This window comes from Terrapene carolina, unplaced genomic scaffold, assembly GCF_002925995.2.
Source record: "Terrapene carolina triunguis isolate 2854851 unplaced genomic scaffold, T_m_triunguis-2.0 Scaffold21, whole genome shotgun sequence".
Lineage (NCBI taxonomy): Eukaryota > Metazoa > Chordata > Testudines > Emydidae > Terrapene > Terrapene triunguis.
Genome location: NW_020664372.1, coordinates 42,800,861 through 42,819,343, shown reverse-complemented (window position 1 = coordinate 42,819,343; position 18,483 = coordinate 42,800,861). Strand labels below are relative to the sequence as shown.

Below are 18,483 nucleotides of genomic sequence, written 5' to 3'. Positions count from 1 at the left end.
ACTTTTTTAAAGAATAAGATTAAAAGTATTTGTTTCATTCATCATCACCACCACCAGCACTTTCAGGTTCTGCACTTCCAAGCTCTGGTCACAGAAGGAACTAGTTAAACACAGAAAAAACATTTCTTACGGTATTTGTGGTCTAATTTATGTATATGGCATAACTAACAATAAGTCACAGGACTTAAACAAGAAAGATCAAGAAATGAAAAAGACAAAACTAATATTTATACAGAGGTCTGTAAAAAAGAGACAACAGGAATAACGAATGAATGATATAAAATATAAACGTATGTATCATAAGTAATGGTTCTGATCAAACATGGAATGTTATTTAAAATATTTTATATAGTTATTTTCTATTTTATTAAAAAAATGTAGAGAGTTAAATTTAAAAATGTTTTACCTAGAAATGTGAATGGCTTTCAGCCATGGCAGAGTGGTTCAGCTCTCCTGGGCAGTTATGTAATTAGTCATATTTTTAAATAGAACATTATGTTATCCAAGATTAGAGTGTAGCAATTCTGATCTCATGAGTAAATTTGCATTCAGAGTAATTTAAAAATGCATATTATATACATGTTTCTATGGTGCCCTAGAAAGTCTAACAAACAGTTCTAGTTCCAGGCTCTGAAACTATGACAGTAAGTAGTCCTGTCCTAAATAAAGTGCAAATGAGACCCCGATGATAGAAAACAAAGCTAACCTCAAGGCACCAAATAAGTACTTATGAAGTACTGAAATCTCAAATTGCAAATATTTTACTATTAAAATTTAACAATGTTTGATCAACCTCGGGTCCACCGTATATTTGAAAATAATGTAACAGTTACCTACTCATGTTCTGCCAGAACTGTCTGTCAAACGATTTCCAGATGAAGTTTATGGTGTTGGTCTTAAAAGAAGCTTGAATGATTTAGCTGGTGCCTTGGAGACTGCCTCCCAAGTTAGGTGCAGTCATCTAAACTAAAGCATTCAGACTAACAAGCCCCTCCTTTAAGCGAGATGGTGGCACAGCACTCTCATGTGGGAGCCCTTGACTCAGCAAGTCATATACACCATCCCCCTGACCTGTCACAGCTAAGATTTGATTAACTTTAAGATATATAACAAAGCCTTATCTTCTCTTCCACCCCAAGATTTTCCTACAGAATAAGGGAATAAGGCACATGCTGCCTAGCATTGTGTCAATTTCTTTTATACATACTATGATGTTTCATTCCATATTCTTTATGAAAATATGCTTATGATATGAATGATCTGAGACATACTTTATGCAAGTTTCAAAGTTGCAGCCATGTTAGTCTGTATTCGCAAAAAGAACAGGAGTACTTGTGGCCAGGGCCGGTACAAGGAAGTTTCGCCTAGGGCGCGAAACTTCCACCTTGCGCCCCCCCCCAGCCCTGCGGCAGCTCCCTGCCCCCCCTCCACCCTGAGGTGCCCCCCCGCGACAGCTCCCCCCCCGTCCTGAGCCCCCCCCCGTGGCAGTTCCCCTCCCCCGGGGAGCCGTGCGGCAGCTCCCTCCCCCAGCCCTGAGGCACCCCCGCAGCAGCTCCCCACCCCCGGCCCGGGGAGCCGTGCGGCAGCTCCCCACCCCAGCTCACCTCTGCTCCGCCTCCTCCCCGAGCACGCCACCCCCGCTCTAATTCTCCTTCCCTCCCAGGCTTGTGGCGCCAAACAGCTGGGAGGCGGGAGAAGTGGAGCAGCGACCACGCGCTCGGGGAGAGGGCGTAGGAACGCTGTAAAAAAAATTGGGGGCACCGCTTTTTGGCACCCCCAAATCTTGGCGCCCTAGGCAACCGCCTACTTTGCCTTAATGGTAGCACCGGCCCTGCTTGTGGCACCTTAGAGACTAACAAATTTATCTGAGCATAAGCTTTCGTGGGCTACAGCCCACTTCATCGGATGCATGCAGTGGAAAATACAGTAGGAAGATATATATATACACAGAGAACATGAAACAGTGGGTGTTACCATACACACTATAAGGAGAGTGATCAGTTAAGGTGAGCTATTATCAGCAGGAGAGAAAAAGAACTGTTTGTAGTGGTAATGAAAATGGCCCATTTCCAGTAATTGACAAGAAGATGTGAGGAAATGTAGGGGGTGGGGGGGGACTTTATTTACATCTTACTTTCTGCAAGATGGCTCATATGAGATATCATTGGCAAGGTTATGATTTACTCAATGTGATTATCCAATTTGTATGCCTGTATCATTTCTGTATCTGAAGTTAGGAATATTAACTATGTATCTGTATTTCAAATGTGTTACTTTGGGTGTCACTCTTCCACCCCCCCCACCTCCTGAATGCTTCAGGTACAACAATGGAAAAGCCAGACAAGGCTAATGGGCCATTAGCAGAGACAATGGACTGTGAAAGAACTTAGTCTTCCCGTGGACACTGGAGACAACCTAGGAGCAATGGCTTCCACAGCCCTGCAGAGACATGGGTCTTGTCACCTGATACTAAACATTACCTGGGACTTCTTGTAACTTTCCACTGGAAGGGAAGGGGGTGTGTGTGTCAAATTTGGGAAACAAAGGATTCCCACCTTATGTAAATCCTATTTAAGGGTGTGGAGGAAGACAAAGGGGCCTCCTCCTCCTCACATAGCTGTCTACCCAAGAAGAAAGACTGCAAAAGCCACCTGAAGGCAAGGCAAGTGATGAGGTCCAGTTTGAAAACTGAAAAGGAATACAACTGGAACTCTGAACCACAGAAACGTTACAACCTGCTTAAAATAACATTTAGGGTGAAAATTTACATTTTGTAACCTGTTTCTTAAGTATATTGAACTTAATTTGCATATTGTTTTATTTGTTCAGTAATCTGCTTTGTACTGTCTGTTATCTCTTATATCCACTTAAAATCCACCTTTGGTAGTTAATAAACTTATTTCTTGTTTATACTATAACCCAGTTTATGTAATTTCTAACTGGGGGGGGGGGGGGGAGAAGTGTGCACACCTCTCTTCACATTGAGGAAGAGGACGGATTTTTATAAGCTTGCATTGTGCTGATTTTTCTATACAGCACAAGACAATATTATTTTGGGTTTATCTCCCAAAAAGGTTTGTGCACATGAGTGCTGGGGGAGTCCCCTCACACAGAGCTGACCTCAGTCTGTGTCTGCAGCGGAGTGTGTCCCTACATGTGTGTGTGTGTGTACTGCAAGAAACCGAACAGCCTAATTCAGCAAAGCAAGGAGAGGGAGCCCAGGCTGATTGAGCAGGGGAGGCTCAGTTAAACCCCAGCACATCAGGGTGGCATCCCAGAAGGGGTCGGGGGGTTCCAACTCATCACACATGCCATTTAACTCCTGGGACAATTCTGTACAACGGTGTGCACACAGAATTCACATTTGCTTCCCCACAGAAAAATGACTTTGTGACAGGGAAGCAAAGGGAAGCTGCAAGTGCGGTCAGAACCACCCCCAGAAATCCCCCAACACCGTACCGCCCCTGACTGCTTCCTGCCCGAATTGAACACCCCCCTCCGCCAAACCTCACCCTCTGCATTCAGAGCCCTACTGCACCCATACCCCCCTGCTGAGCTCTATCCCTCCACCCCCAGACCCACCCGCTGGGCTCTGCCCCACACCACCGCTCTGCATCTGCCTGCTCACACCTGGTGCCGAGGGCCAGTGCTCCGGGGTATTTCTGGGGCAGGCCCAGCCATTGCGCTGTGTCAGGGCAGCCTCACCCCTGAGTCTGTGTCCTGGTGAGGCGGTTGCAGGTTGATCTCCCAGCTCCATGCAGCCTGTGCCCTGTATTCCCCACTGCCATGCTGGAGCTGCCACATTTATTTATTGACAAATACAATTTGCATTTTTAAAATATTGTGCAAAGAATTTTAATTTTTTTGGCACCGAATTCCCTCAGGAGTAATACAAGATAGATTAACATATACTATATATCTAAACATAGAGGAAAACTCCATAAGAAAAATTGTTTAAAGTTCTTGCACAAAACAACCAAATTTTATCTATTTCAAAAACTACCAAACGCTAAAAAAAAAAAAAAAAAGACATTGTTTATCATTACAAACGTCCAGCCATTCTTGGGCCTGGCCTTCCAGTTAGCAGTGTATGTATTAATTATCCATCAGAGAAGGTAGGCAAAAGCTGGTAGCTATCTTTATCCTTACACTCATTTCCTGATTTACATGTCTTATGTTCTAGTTTACTAATCAGGTTGGCTAAAATTACTTTGATTCCCCCCATTTTAAGAGTTAAATTATCATTTTTAAGGCTATTTGGATTTTAAAGGGCTCCAAAAGATTTTCCCCATACAAAGCAGCTACTTTTAAACTGCTTTAACGTTAGCTGAAAATAACTATCTAAGGGTATAGCTAATTTAACTGAATATTGCATAAACCAAGCTCATATTTGGTCTAGTACTTTTTCACATTTCATGAATCTCCTTGCTTGTTTTATCTTGTGTTTGGAGACATTTCTTCTTTATGCTCCGATCGACTTGGTGGAAGACAGAATGTGAGAAAACTGACCTCTGCAACATTAAATTTTCCATAAAAGGAATATGAAGAGTTGTCACAATATTTCCTCATGATGCCTCTATACATTTTGGGTACAAAGATGCCCTGGTTGTAAGGTTAAACTATTCACAGCAAAGATGTCTGGGTTAGGGCACCAATGCACTTTGGAGGGGATTTTATGTTTGTTTTTAAAGTACATGCCCTTGAAAGAGCATTGAGCAACTGTTGGAGAGTTTTCTTATTAAATACAGAGTTAAGTATTGAGTATTAAAAAGCCTTTTTCAGAAATTAGTTTTTGGGTAACCCTAAGTTTTGGTTACAGTATGTTTTGTGTGTGCCTTACTTTGTTTAACTACTGGTATAAATCTTGTTTTGTTATCAAGACGAAACATGGCTTACATAAAAGTGTATATAAAGTGGCAAATTGCCTGGTTTGGTCCCCCTGGAGCCATACTATAAGAACAGAAGTAAAGGAATCCACTCTCATGAATAGTTATAAGAAAACTGAGTGGCAATATTAGGCTTGATAAACTGGTCAAAAAAATGCCAATTGATCACCTATTATTTGATCACACTCAAATACAGTAACTCCTAGTTTAATGTTGTTATGTTTTTGAAAAATGCAACTTTAAGCAAAATGATGTTAAGTGAATCCAATTTCCCCATAAGAATTAATGTAAATGTAGAGGGGGCTAGGTTCCAGAGAATTTTTTTTGCCAGACAAAAGACATTATATAAATATACAGTACAAGTTTAAACAAAGTAATACAGGTATAAGTTTTAAACAATTTAATACTCCACTCAGCAATGATGATTGTGAAGCTTGGTTGAGTCAGAGGGTGGACTGTCCGACTGCTCCTCTTGCTGTTCTTTCCAAAGTGAAGAAGGGTGCTCAACCCGCAGCTCTGCCCACCCCTGCTCAACCCCCTTCTCCCAAGCACGCTACATCCTCGCTCCTCCCCACCCTCCTGAATGCTGAGAAACAGCTGATTGCTGCGGGCGGGAGGTACAGGGAGGGAGGGGTGAGGCTGCGCACCGCATCCTCTTTCCTCCCCCCCCCAGAGCCTCCTGAACACTGCGACACAGCTGATTGCTGCAGGTGGAAGGTGCAGGGAGGGATGGGGGAGGCGCTGATCTGTGGGGCCCACTGTCAGGCAGGAGGTGCTGGTGGAGGTGAGCTGATGGGGGGCTGCCAGCCTACCTTGGTTCCAAGCCGCCACCCGCTAGCTCCGAGGGGCTGCTCTTACAGAAAATCCTGCAAATAGTGGACAAAGTACTGTACTAGCAGGCAGCTGCCAAACAATGTTATAAGTGAACATTGTGCAACTTTAAACGAGTATGTTCTCTAATAGATCAGCGACGTAACAACAAAAGAAAGTTAACCGGGACAACGTTAAGTGAGGAGTTACTGTACTGTCACATGTTCCAGCAAGAACACGCTGATGTAGGCGGTTGCCTACATTTTTGATTGCATTATGGTGCCATTCTTTCATTTTTTAGAACTTGGTTTCATGGTTATTTGCATCGTTCTAAGATGAAATAACTCAGTTAAGTAATTTTTTTTTGTAATTAAGAGTAAGTATCTGAGCTAAGCCTATTAGAAACAAAGTCTTCCTCTCTTTTGTTACTGCTGTTCCCATTCTAATAAATTAGTGCTTTAAATATATGACAAGTCAACTGACCAACTATTTTTAGACCTCTGAAATGCCTAACTCTAGGCAGCATATATCATAAAGAACATCCTCCAATACTTACATGTTACAGACAGATCTGGCACTGGGAGGAGACATCCTTGATTTAAAGAAAAAAAATCAAAATCAAACATTTTTCCTTTTCCCCCATTTATAGTTTGGTCTTCCAGCTGAACTACATTATGACTTATGCAATTATATAAACTTGTGAATTAAGTTGTACAAAGGAACATGTGGAAATGTTAAGAGTTTAAAAAACAAGTTTACCGTAGAAAACCAGTCATAATTTAAATTAATGTGAATGACAACTTGAAAATTATACACCCATATATACATTTTGGAGTACAGAAAGGAATAAGAATGCAGGAATAAGAAATTTTTTAAAAAATTATAAAGTTTGTGGTACATAATTAATGTTTAATACAAAGGTAAGAAAAAATGTAATTCTGAATTGTGGTCAAGTGTGTAAAGTATATTTGTTTGGGTAGTAAGGGGGAAAAGTCAAGCATAACCTCAAAGGAATCTAGAGGCTGTTGTCAGCACACTATGGTAAAAGCGACAACCGATATCTCTTCAGCTGCATGTCTGGGTGAAAAACATGACATTTAATTACTCTTACTTCTCACATGCAACTCTTCAGCTATACACTAGTACTGGTCAGATGAACTATATTTCTCTTAAAAGCAGTGGTTGTTTTTCGAAATGAACAATCACTTTCAGACAGACATATTTTAACTTTTAAGAGTAACCCCAACTTTAATTTAGCTCTTCAGTAATGAAAGGCTACAATGTATGAATGAACTTACACCAACCATCATATTAAAAAAGGAATTTTGTGGCGGGATGAAGAGATGTTGTCACAGTTCTTGGGGACTGGACAGGTACCAACTGCACTCTAATTAACTGGAACTCACTATTGAGCAATATAAGCCACTCTCTTCCCCAGAGGCTAACCTGTACATTTCAGTGTATGTCGGCCCTGCCAACCTGGGAAACAAGAGATCTATCTTAGGTTTCCTGAATGATACTGCAGAACATTACTCAAGCGGTCTACCAATTTCAATCATTTTATAATATTTCATTCTGACAATGTTTTATGGTTTTAGATAAATAAAACTACAAACCTAAAAACTGAAAGGAAATCTCAATTTCAAAACAAATTGACTCAGCTAAAGCTTGCTACAGCTTATTTTGGATTTTGCATAGTTTATTTAAAATGAATTAGGGCATTTCATATCACTCCAAACTGCAAGCTTAATATTGGTTTTCTTTTCAGTATTTTAGGTGCATGTCAGCCTCAATCTATCAGAGTTCTTGAAAGCAGGTATTTTCCATGAGAATACTTCATGACTGGGAGGATGCAGCAGATGTACTCTTCTTATTTTAGTCTCTGTATTTTGCTTAAAGCACTGATACACCCACAAATCCCCATGCTTGGCTCTCTTCACAAAGGCTTCAGTATCCCTTCCTTCCTCTGAATCTTGCTCTGCCATCCAACTAAAAATTGAAGAATAATTAAGTCAACATATTGCAAAATGTAAAATACTACTATTAGAACTGCTTTGAAGCAACTTTGTTTCTATTTCTGGCACTTTACAAACAAGGATACAGTAAAGAAAAAGTCACTGAAGAAAATAAATGGTTTCTCCATAAAAAGACACAAGACTGGTGTGAAAGTACATGGTAGAACTGTATTCAGAAATCTTACTCATAATTAATACTAGGTGACTGATCAGCAAATCTGAAGTCTACATGACAGTGCTAAAGGACCATAAACAGAATAACAGTAAGTGGTACAATAGTCGGGAGAGCGAGGAAGTGTGTAGGTGAGGTACTGTAGAAAATACTCATTAGTCTTATCTTACTGATCGTCATTCATGATCTGGAGAATGTGGTACACAGCAAATTCAGATTAAGTTAAAATGGAAGGTGTTGCAAACACCAGTGAGGCTGGAATAATATAAAAAGGAACCTACAGAGTCTATAAATATGGGTAAAATATAAAGTGAGATTCAATTTAGGAAAATGCAAGCTAATATCGGAGGGAAATAATACATGGATATATAATTGGAGGGAAAAGCCTAAAGATTTACTGTACACCAGCATTTCCTAAAGCTGAGAGTGGATAGCTGCTGTACAGCAGATCGTTTTTAGCACTGCAAGAGATATGGCAGCAAGAAGGGCCACATTATTTTGGCCTGGCATAGTTCCTCTTAAGTTTTCCGTCTTCAAGGTTGCGATGACTGAGTATTCTTGAATCCAACAATAATTCAGCTAGTATGTTCTACACACTTAAATTTGAGGAACAGATTACTACTATGCAAAATCATTAACTAGAATTCACTGCTATAGCACAATAAAAAGTTAGGTAAACATAAGGTTGACCATATTACACCAGTCACCATGCCATGTGTAGGGAGAGGAACGTGTACACTCCCTGCCCATTTGTTTATTTAATTGCTAGCACAGAAGCATACTTTATTCTTTACCCAACTGCTGATTGTCTCATGTCCTGAAGCATGACAACTGAAAACCTTAATCATTTTAATCTAGTGTAAATGTTCAAAGTATTTGTATTTGCATGCAGTGCCACATCCTTTAAAAAATGTACTAAATTATTTGCCTCACTAGTACCCTGAGATAGTAAAATTCCAGAATACAAAATCTTTAAAATTTCATTTTAAGTTTGTTGCCTTTTAATTTAACTGGTCAACAAATACGTCTTTTTTTCTTATATTATGGGACAGGTTAAGCAGAAGTACACAAACAGCCTTTTCTATTACATTCGTATTTAAATATAATTATCATCTCTCACTCTTTTCCTTTCCAGACTAAATAATCTAATCCAGAGGTTCTCAAACAGGGGGATGAGGCCCCCCGGGGGAAAGGGTGGGGAATGTATTCTGGGGGGCATGAGATGCTTGAGGAGAAGAAAACAAAAAAACACACCCTTACTGTGCACATTTTACCCACAGCAATGAATAACTAGCAAAGCTGATTCCGCCAGAAATATCAGGTCCTCAGATGGCGCTGTGCATTTTGACAGATTTCTGTTAAGCTTGCATAGCATTATACAAAGCCGTTGCCATCTGTACATTAATCCGTTTGCTACAATGCGGTGTGCACATTTAATTGTAAGCATCAGCCACAATCGGAGGTTTGCTTTTGCTATTACAATGGATCGTTGGCTCTGTTTGAATCAATGCCTTAGTGTTTTTAATATTTAGTGAGGGGTGCATGTTGATTTTTTTCTAATCCGTATATGTACTTGTGTGGCGGGAGGGGAGGCATAAACTACTACAGACACAAAGAAGAGGGGTGTGATCAATTAAGTTTGAGAACCACCTACCTAGTCTTTTTCATCTGTCCTTGTTACATACTGAACTATAATGAGAAATATTTGAAGATTGTTACAGTGTTGTTGTAGACATGCTGGAGAGTAAAGACACTTTTCTAGCATATTTCTAGCTTAATTCCATTTTCCTCTCTAGCTGAATTAAGACAGTTTCCACTGGAGGAGGGTTGAAGGCTGTGAGGCTACAGACGCAGAGTGGGATGAAAGATCTTAGGTATGTTCTACTTCTGCATCCCTCCTTAATCTAAAATTAAAATCAGGGTTTATTCATTACAGAGCAAAGTAACACATTAGGTAAGACCAAAAACAGGCTATGTGCCCATCATGTGTGGAATGGTTTGATATCAACTTTGCTGCCTCTACCCTATTTTACAAAAAAGCTTTATGACAGCATAGGTCAACATTTCCATACAAGAAACCCATAGCCAGTCTGGAGAAACTCCTTTTCTATCTAGGTAGGTATTTATAATAGGCTTCTCGCTGTGGTACTTGAGCACTCACTCCCAAAAGGAGAGTTTGTCACTCCATCATAAAACTGACGTATCTCCTTAAATTAACAATTATTACCTAAGTACATTATATTAAAACTACAAAACTTCAAGTGGAAAGCAGAAGTCCATTACCACAGTAAAATGATCCTTTAATGAGTTTCCTCTAAACTTAAATCAATGTCCCCCAGTTCTGTTTCTTCCAATGATCTCAAATAGATAAGATTAAGGTATGGCTAATTATCAATCTTAAATATTAAAAAGCTATTTTACCTATTGATCTTTCAGATCTAAAATAACCCCAATTTTGTTAATCATTTCCTATTTTTATTGTAGCTGTCACACTCTGAGCCTTCTCCAATTGAAATATGAATATCTTGTTGGATTATACCCACAACCTAATTCCTTGTTTTGCTTGAGTGCGAAAGATGTGCTATACTAATGTTCACAAGAGCTAATATTTATTAAGGACCAATTACAATTATGACAAGGAGCTATTCTACTTAATGATGTCAATTTGATTAATTTCAATCGTGTCTTCTTCCTCATCAGAATCTTTTAGAAAAAAAAAAAAAAAAAAAAACATTGGCAAAGACTAAAAAACCATCAAACCAATCACTTACCATTGACCTTTTGCACTCAAAAAACGAAACCTGCAAACTTCTGCAGTGTCCTTCCTTCAAGCACTGTCTGGGGCTTTTTCCTTCCTGTCACATGAAACATAACTGTATAAGAATCCAGTGTATTTCTTCAGTGGAAAGGACACTACAGACAAGGCACCTCTAAAAAGTCCTGTGCACACTGTTGAAACTCAGTCCAAGGTCCTTTAACTTGTGTTCTTTGCTGTGGTAAGTTCCTGAGAGTTGTGAAAGTGCAGATAATAATTCTTCCCTTCCTCCCCCAACTTCAAAGACATGTGCTTGTATCAGTAAAATGAAGACCAGGGTGGATAAAAATCAACGATTTAAAAACAAACAAACAAAACCCCCGATTTTTTTTATTTAAATCAGATTTTTTTGATAAAATGCTTTTTGAGGAAAAAACCTATCTAAAGATAGTTTTAATTAAGATAGCTTTGAGGTATAATGTATCTCATCATGGAACATTCTAATTCTATAGTATGAGACAATATATTCATGTAATGTTTAAGAAAACTTTTGTAAATGAGTTCCAATAGTTCATGGATTAGGGATCCAATCTTATAGGGTTCCAGGGGCTTCTGTATAGATTAGTTAGGTTAATCTTTCCATCTACCCAACGGGACTCGGTGCTCAGTCTAGAAGATACTATCAGAGATGCTTAGTTTTGCAGTTCTCAAACTGTGGATTTGTCTCTCCAGAGGTAACATGCTTGTTAACAGCAAAAATGTTTTTAAATAAATAAATCGATAATATATAGAGGTGAGAAATAACAGACCTCAACCCTATTGTTCCTCTGCAAATTTGTGTACATACAGTCAATCCCTTACCTCTCTCTAAGAGTGCAAAATTTCAAAAAGTTCAATGAATATAAGATTGTTGGGGGCGGAATAGACCTGGACAAGGAAAAGAAGTCTGGAGATAAATGTGAGAAGGGAGGGATAGGCAGTAGAAACAAAAGTGAAACTGTTTGAGCAGCATATTCCAGAAGTTTTGAGGTCTTTCTGAGTGTAGCCTTCATTGATTTGAGATCTACCATACCATTCTCTCACTAGAAGGGAAAACCTATAATGGCAGTAGGCCGTAAAAGAGACCCAGTTTGGGAATATTTTCATGAAGTTCCTCTACCTGTGGGTAAGACAGGTATGGTGTGCAAAATGCAAACCATCATTTTCTATTGTTTCAGAGTTATCTGCCAATGATAGTGTTTCAGTCACACCATGTATGTCACATAGCCACAGTATATCACCTGAAGCAAAAAGAAAAAAAAATAAATCTCCATCATCCAGAAACAACCATAGATAAGTTTGTGATAAGAACCAGATTACAAAAAAAAGGAATTGATTAAATATTGCCCGATTTGTTTATGCAACAAACTCTCCTTTCCGTATGATTGAGAACCCACACTTCATTAACATGGTTCAGTCATTAAGACCAGGATACAGTTCACCCAACAGAGCAGATGTCTCAGGCAAATTGCTGGCTAAAGTATATGAAAGAGAAATTGAGCAGTGTGCAAAAGGTCTAGAGGGTAAAATTGTTAACCTGAGTCTTGATGGGTGGAGCAATGTCCACAATGATCCTGCTGTATGTGCTTGTGTGACAACAGAAGAAGGGAATGTCTTCCTTACAGAAACAACTGATACATTAGGAAATACACACACAGAATACTTACAAGAAGTAGCAGTAAAAGCTATAACAAACTGTGGGAAAAAAATTCAAATGTCTAGTACACAGCTTGGTCACATGCTGAAAATGTATCCAAGATGAGAAGAAATTTAGAAGAGAATCTCAAGCTAACATCATACGGTTGCAGTGCTCATTTGATGCACCTCCTAGCCAAAGACTTCAGTGTTCCAGAAATAAAGGCTAATGTTGTTGAAATTGCAAAATACTTCCGTAACAATCACTTTGCAGCAGCTGCTCTGAAAAAAGTGGGAGGAACCAAGCTAACTCTCCCACAAGACATGCAATGGAACGCAGTAGTGGACTGTTTTGAGCACTATATCAAGAACTGGCCTAACCTGATGACAGTTTGTGAACAAAATTGTGAAAAAATAGATGGCACTGTCCCAGCCAAAGTTCTCAACATTGGGCTTAAGAGAAATGTTGAACTCATGCTGAGTACCTTAAAGCCTATTTCTGTAGCCTTGAACAAAATTCAGGGAAATACCTGTTTTATTGCTGATGCTGTTGAAATTTGGAAGGAACTGAGTGAGGTCTTAAAAAGAGAAATATGCAATGACAGAGTTAAATTACAAGCATTAAAAAAACAAATGGGACAAGCACTATCTCCAGCTCATTTTCTTGCAAATATTCTCAATACTTGGTACCAGGGTCAAACCTTAACTGCTGAAGAGGAGGAGTTGGCTAGGACATGGACATCCAGCAATCATCCCTCCATAATGCCAACTATAATAAACTTCGGAGTAAGGGTGAACCATTCAAGAAATATACGTTTTCTGATGTTTTAAAGAAAGTCACACCAGTGAACTGGTGGAAGTCACTTAAGCACTTGAATTCAGAGGCTGTTGAAGTGATAATCTCACTTTTAACAGCAGTAGCTTCTGCTGGTATAGAAAGAATATTTTCTTCCTTTGGACTAATTCATTCTAAATTGAGAAATCGTTTGGGACCTGAAAAAGCAGGAAAGCTTGTTTTTCTTTTCCAGATTATGAACAAACAGAAAAATGAAGGTGAAGACAACTGAGTTAGCTGCAGAAGCCAATATTTTAAGTTTCTCATGTTGACCTGGCTGACATAGTCTATTTAATTTTTGTTTATTTTTTTAAATATTTCTTTTAAACTATTTTGGCTAAAAACAATTTTAACAAAAAGAAACCTGATTTAAAAAAACTTGAATGTTTAACTAAATTCAAAAATCCATATGCTTGTTTTGTTAAAATATTATATGTTTGCTGTTGAAGAAAAAAATCCATAATACATAATATTGTTGTTTTAATTAAATAAAATAATTTAAATGTCTGTCTGGTGATGTTCTCCTCCTATTACAGCATGGCAAGAAAATCCTCCAAATATTAATGATTAACCTGTTGAACTGGAGATAGTTCGCCTCCCAGTGACTTCATAAATATCTGCTTCAATTACCTTTGGTAAATGAAATAACCAATCATTCGTTTTCTGATATAGCTGTAAAACTAATCTGAAAAGATTTCAAAATAAATCACTTAAAATGTATAGTGTGTACCTTCTAAAAATGAAACTTACATCTATCTCTGAGTTGTGAAGAATATGTATTAAGATTATAACAACCAATAAGAATGCACTTTTATGTAGAAATCCATGATTAAATCGAGTCTTCCTGACTAGTGATTTAAATTATGATTTTAATCAATTTGATTTAAATCAAATCCACCCTGAGAAGACAGAAGAATAATCTAACTGGATACACATCTTTTGAGTGGTTTTAGATTTATTCAAACTGGACTTAACATAATGCTAAAAGCAAGCTATCATCACCAGAAGACCAAAAACAAAAACAAAACAAAACAGTGGTAACTGCGCTGGTGAAAGGTGTCAACTAGACAGTCTTGGAGACAGAAGTTTTCTACTTACTTACACAACACATACAACAGACAGCAGCAGGGCAAACTTCCCTACAACATTCTGCTAATGTGCTTCAACACTAATTGAAGGGACAACCTTTAGGGGATGAAAGTTTTTTTCATTCTCTATTTCCATTCAATCCTGAGGCTCCTATTCAAGTAGCCAAGCAAGGGTACCAACTGTGGTGGGAGCTTTCCATACGAACTTTTTGTTTCAATTAAGTTGAAATATTATTAACAGTACAGAATTTCTAACACAACCATTTGACTTTTTATAGAAAAAAATCACACTACCATACCTGAAGTTCTGTATGATCAAATTTCAACATTTCTGTTTCAGTGAACACACATTTTCCCAGCTCATGATTACACACTATAAACTAACCCACCGTGATACTTTCTTGGGGTGCCCAGGACACTGAGTTACTGTTAGCCCCCGGCCTCCAGTGAGAGAGAGACTTGCTGGTGCTTAATTGGGTATCACTTCCCTGACCCTTCCTGCCTGTTGGCCACCCAAAGAACCTCCACTGGGCAATGCTAGCCCTCACTTTTCTTGTTATGATAGGCGTACCCTAATCCCCATGCCCCTTTGAAGCATTCCCCTGTGATATCCAGCCTGTCACTGGCTACTCACAAGAATACTAGGTTTACTATCCCCAAGGGAACAGCTCACATACCAGCTTGTTTGATTTAACTGAGAATCAGCTCAGCACTGAGATATATTTGTTATCAATGGTTAAGATTTAATAGTAAGGACAATAAAAATAGAAATATTATATATAAAACAAAAGGCATAGCATGCTTTCTAGAAATTAAACTTAACTTAGCAGGTTGACCTTCTGACTAAGGAATTTTACCTCACCCAAAATGTCTTTTGTAGTGTTTCCAACCAGGGCAGGTTAGGATCCTGTTTTCATGAATGAAATCCCACCGACTGATTACTTCCTCAGGTGCAGGATAAAGATGTATCCTTTTGCCTTCTCTTTTATCCCCCAAAATTAATTATTGGATATCGAAGTTGGGATGCCTCCCTTGCACCCCACAAAGTTTATGTCACATCCCCATGCTGACTTTGTATGCAAACAGGGCTTCCATTGTATTGGCTTATAATGCTTAATTTACATTGTGAACTGAGGCAGACAGGTGATATACAATCTTTTGTCTAGTAGGTACTTCTTTGTCAACTTTGCCTTGATTCAGACTATAGGAACATATTTCCTTTATACTGTACATATATAACTTTTTACATCGTATCCGTACAGACATTTCACAAGCATATTTATGATCACTGTGTTTTCTGGCTTTAAATTTAAGATTGTACATGACATCTTTTATGGAAAGCAGTGTGCTAGGTATAGTGAGTTTGGCAGGCCTGTCAAGAATTACTTACTGGTACAGAAGATTGAACCCTTTGCCAGTCAGAACTGAGGAATTCTTAGGGGTCACACACACCTTCTCTTACAATGATTCTGTTTATTTATACTTATCTCTATTGTAGGTGCCTCTAAAGTAAATAAATCATTGTGGAATTCTCATTCCTACATTTCTACTCAGTTTCAGTATATCATGAAAGAGGGCAAGATTTTCTGGTCTATTTAAAATGAGATGTCCATAAAGGTAATATACTGCTTGAAAACTTGCAGTGCTCAGTAAGTTGGTAAAGAAGTTTAAGTATCAATGCCATCACAGCAACTGAACCCTTTTGCATACTTGGCATATATGTAGCAGTTCACATGTTTAGAGAGTGTTTTACAAACATTAACAGTTCATTTCTCCTTTGGATTTTAGATGGAAAGATGGCAGTTCAAAAACAAAAGCTCAGGTGCAGAACAATGTTCTTTTTTTAAATAGAAAATGATCAGGTAAAAATGGCATCTAATGTTTATAGATTTTCAGTAGCTGCACATAAACCTACTCAGAGGCTGCATCTTCACCAGGAAAAAAGGTTTATTGCTAACTCATGTTAGACAGTGGGCATGGCCCTTTCAGGATATTTATCCTATGTAATTGGAAAACATGGTCTAAAACTTCACCACTCAAAACTTTCACAACTGGTCGCTTTTTTTTTTTTTTTTTTTTTTTTTTTTTTTTTTTTTTTTTTTTTTTTAATTTTCTGCAGTTTCGCTCAGTGCAAGTCTCTCTGTACAAAGATTTTTTACAAAGCCTCCATAGCCTATTATTCAAGGGATAAAAGGTTATGGTGATCTCACGTTGGCGGTGTTGCCTAAAGTGGCAAATTCTTTGGTTTTTATTGACCGGCTGGTTACAATGTGGACTCAAGCAACATTAGCTCTGGAGGTACTTTGTCTGGAAATAATCACAAGGTCTGAAATAGCTAAAGAAGTTTTAATTCTTGTACTGACATTGACTTTCCATGAATTGTCTTCTTTGATCTTCACTAGAGTTTGTAGTTTTGATACTGATAGTTTATATACTAACGATCAATTTATCAAACAAAATAAAGTGCACTTTTGTTATTTCCAATACTGCTGAAGTTTAGTTTGACTAAGAGGTAGGTATGATTAAGAGAAAAGGTATTATATTTTGAAGATAGCTTCTTATTAGCAACTTCAAAATCTCCTGGATGTCAAAATGAGCATTCCAGTTCTCTTTAAATAACAACCCTAAAGTCACAAATCTTGACAGCTCAGAATATGATATATCATATAATAGTGGTTCTGTCATGCAGGACATGTCACGAGAGGTGGCAACCAATGACACAATAAAACATAGATGATATGTTAACCCAGAAAGAATAAAGTAGATTGATCTAATAATAATGCAAAGCGCTATATAAAATCTTCACTTTGGAAGTGCTTAACAAACATTAAATAAATAAATAAATAAATAAATGGAGATATCCTATCTCCTAGAACTGGAAGGGACCTTGAAAGGTCATCAAGTCCAGCCCCCTGCCTTCACTAGCAGGACCAAGTACTGATTTTGCCCCAGATCCCTAAGTGGCCCCCTCAAGGATTGAACTCACAACCCTGGGTTTAGCAGGCCAATGCTCAAACCACTGAGCTATCCCTCCCCCCTAAGTCAAACAATACTCTTGTATTATTTCCCATTTTTCAGATGAGGAAACGGACAAAAATATTAATAGTCCAAATGGATACAGTAATCTTCCTTTGCTTGGCTATTTGCCTGAGACAAATAATATTTTATTAGTTTTATCACTATCATGTGCCAGCTGGTAGATTTTCATCAGGCTTTCCAAGGCTCCTTGGAACCAATTTCCAAGGTCCATTAATGGCTATTAGCCAGGATGGGTAAGGAATGGTGTCCCTAGCCTCTGTTTGTCAGAGGGTGGAGATGGATGGCAGGAGAGAGATCACTTGATCATTACTTCCTAGGTTCATTCCCTCTGGGACACCTGGCATTGGCCACTGTTGGAAGATAGGATACTGGGCTGGATGGACCTTTGGTCTTACCCAGTATGGCCATTCTTATGTTCTTCAGATAAGGTGGGTGAACTCAGCCAATGACCCTTCTGAGGTAGATGTATCACGTTTTTTGCCATTTACGCTGGGGCACTAATGCCTTCAATGGGGTAGCACATGTGTAAATAAAGGCAAGGCTTCAATAAATTACGTGTACAGGTGTAACTAGTCGGGACGGTTCTGCTGATGGCAGCTGGGGAAGACCAGTGTCCAGCTCTTCCCTTTCAGTTGTGCCAACTCCGCGGGGCTCGGAGGAGCAGTGACTGTCTCACCCACAGTCCAGGCTGGGACCGACTCACACAGGCCAGGAGCAGATCTGCTGAGTGAGACGCTACTCTTTGTACAGGGCCACTTGTCAAGGGGGACCCAGGCTCCGTGCAGCCGCGAGGACCCACCCGCTTTGCAGGGGCAACGGCGCTGCGGGACCGGGCGCGAGACAGGTGCAGTGTCCCGGCCTAGGCCGTCACCAGGGGTAACAGGGAAGGGGCCGCCCAGCTCCCCCATTGACTGTATGACGCAGGGGGTCTCTCAGCAGGCCCCGCCCCTCCCGCGTACCTGTATGACGCAGGAGGTCTCGAGCAGACACTGTCTCAGGTCCTCCCGCACCCCCGCACAGGCCCGCCCGTCCTCCTCCTTCTCCTCATAGTATTTGGGCATCGTGGCAGCGCTCCCCACACACAGCGTTTGGGCTTCTCACTGCAGCGCCGCCGCCGCCACCGCCTCCCAGTTCGCTCTGCAGGACGCCGCCATCTTGTTGTCCTTTGACCCAGCTGCGGTGCACGCGCAGACACCTCCACCGCTCTTC

General features: G+C 39.5%; 1 protein-coding gene across 1 annotated transcript; it reads right to left on the bottom strand.

Moving 5' to 3' along the window:
* Positions 1 to 6,430: 6,430 nt before the first annotated feature.
* On the bottom strand, positions 6,431 to 18,387 carry LOC112116110 (cytochrome c oxidase assembly factor 5). The gene is made up of 3 exons (XM_024213439.2): positions 18,234 to 18,387; positions 10,655 to 10,738; positions 6,431 to 7,685 (listed from the first exon to the last, which is right to left on the bottom strand). The coding sequence occupies exons 1-3, from the start codon at positions 18,333 to 18,335 to the stop codon at positions 7,644 to 7,646; spliced, it is 228 nt and encodes a 75-aa protein (XP_024069207.1). The 5' UTR covers positions 18,336 to 18,387; the 3' UTR covers positions 6,431 to 7,643.
* Positions 18,388 to 18,483: the final 96 nt, after the last annotated feature.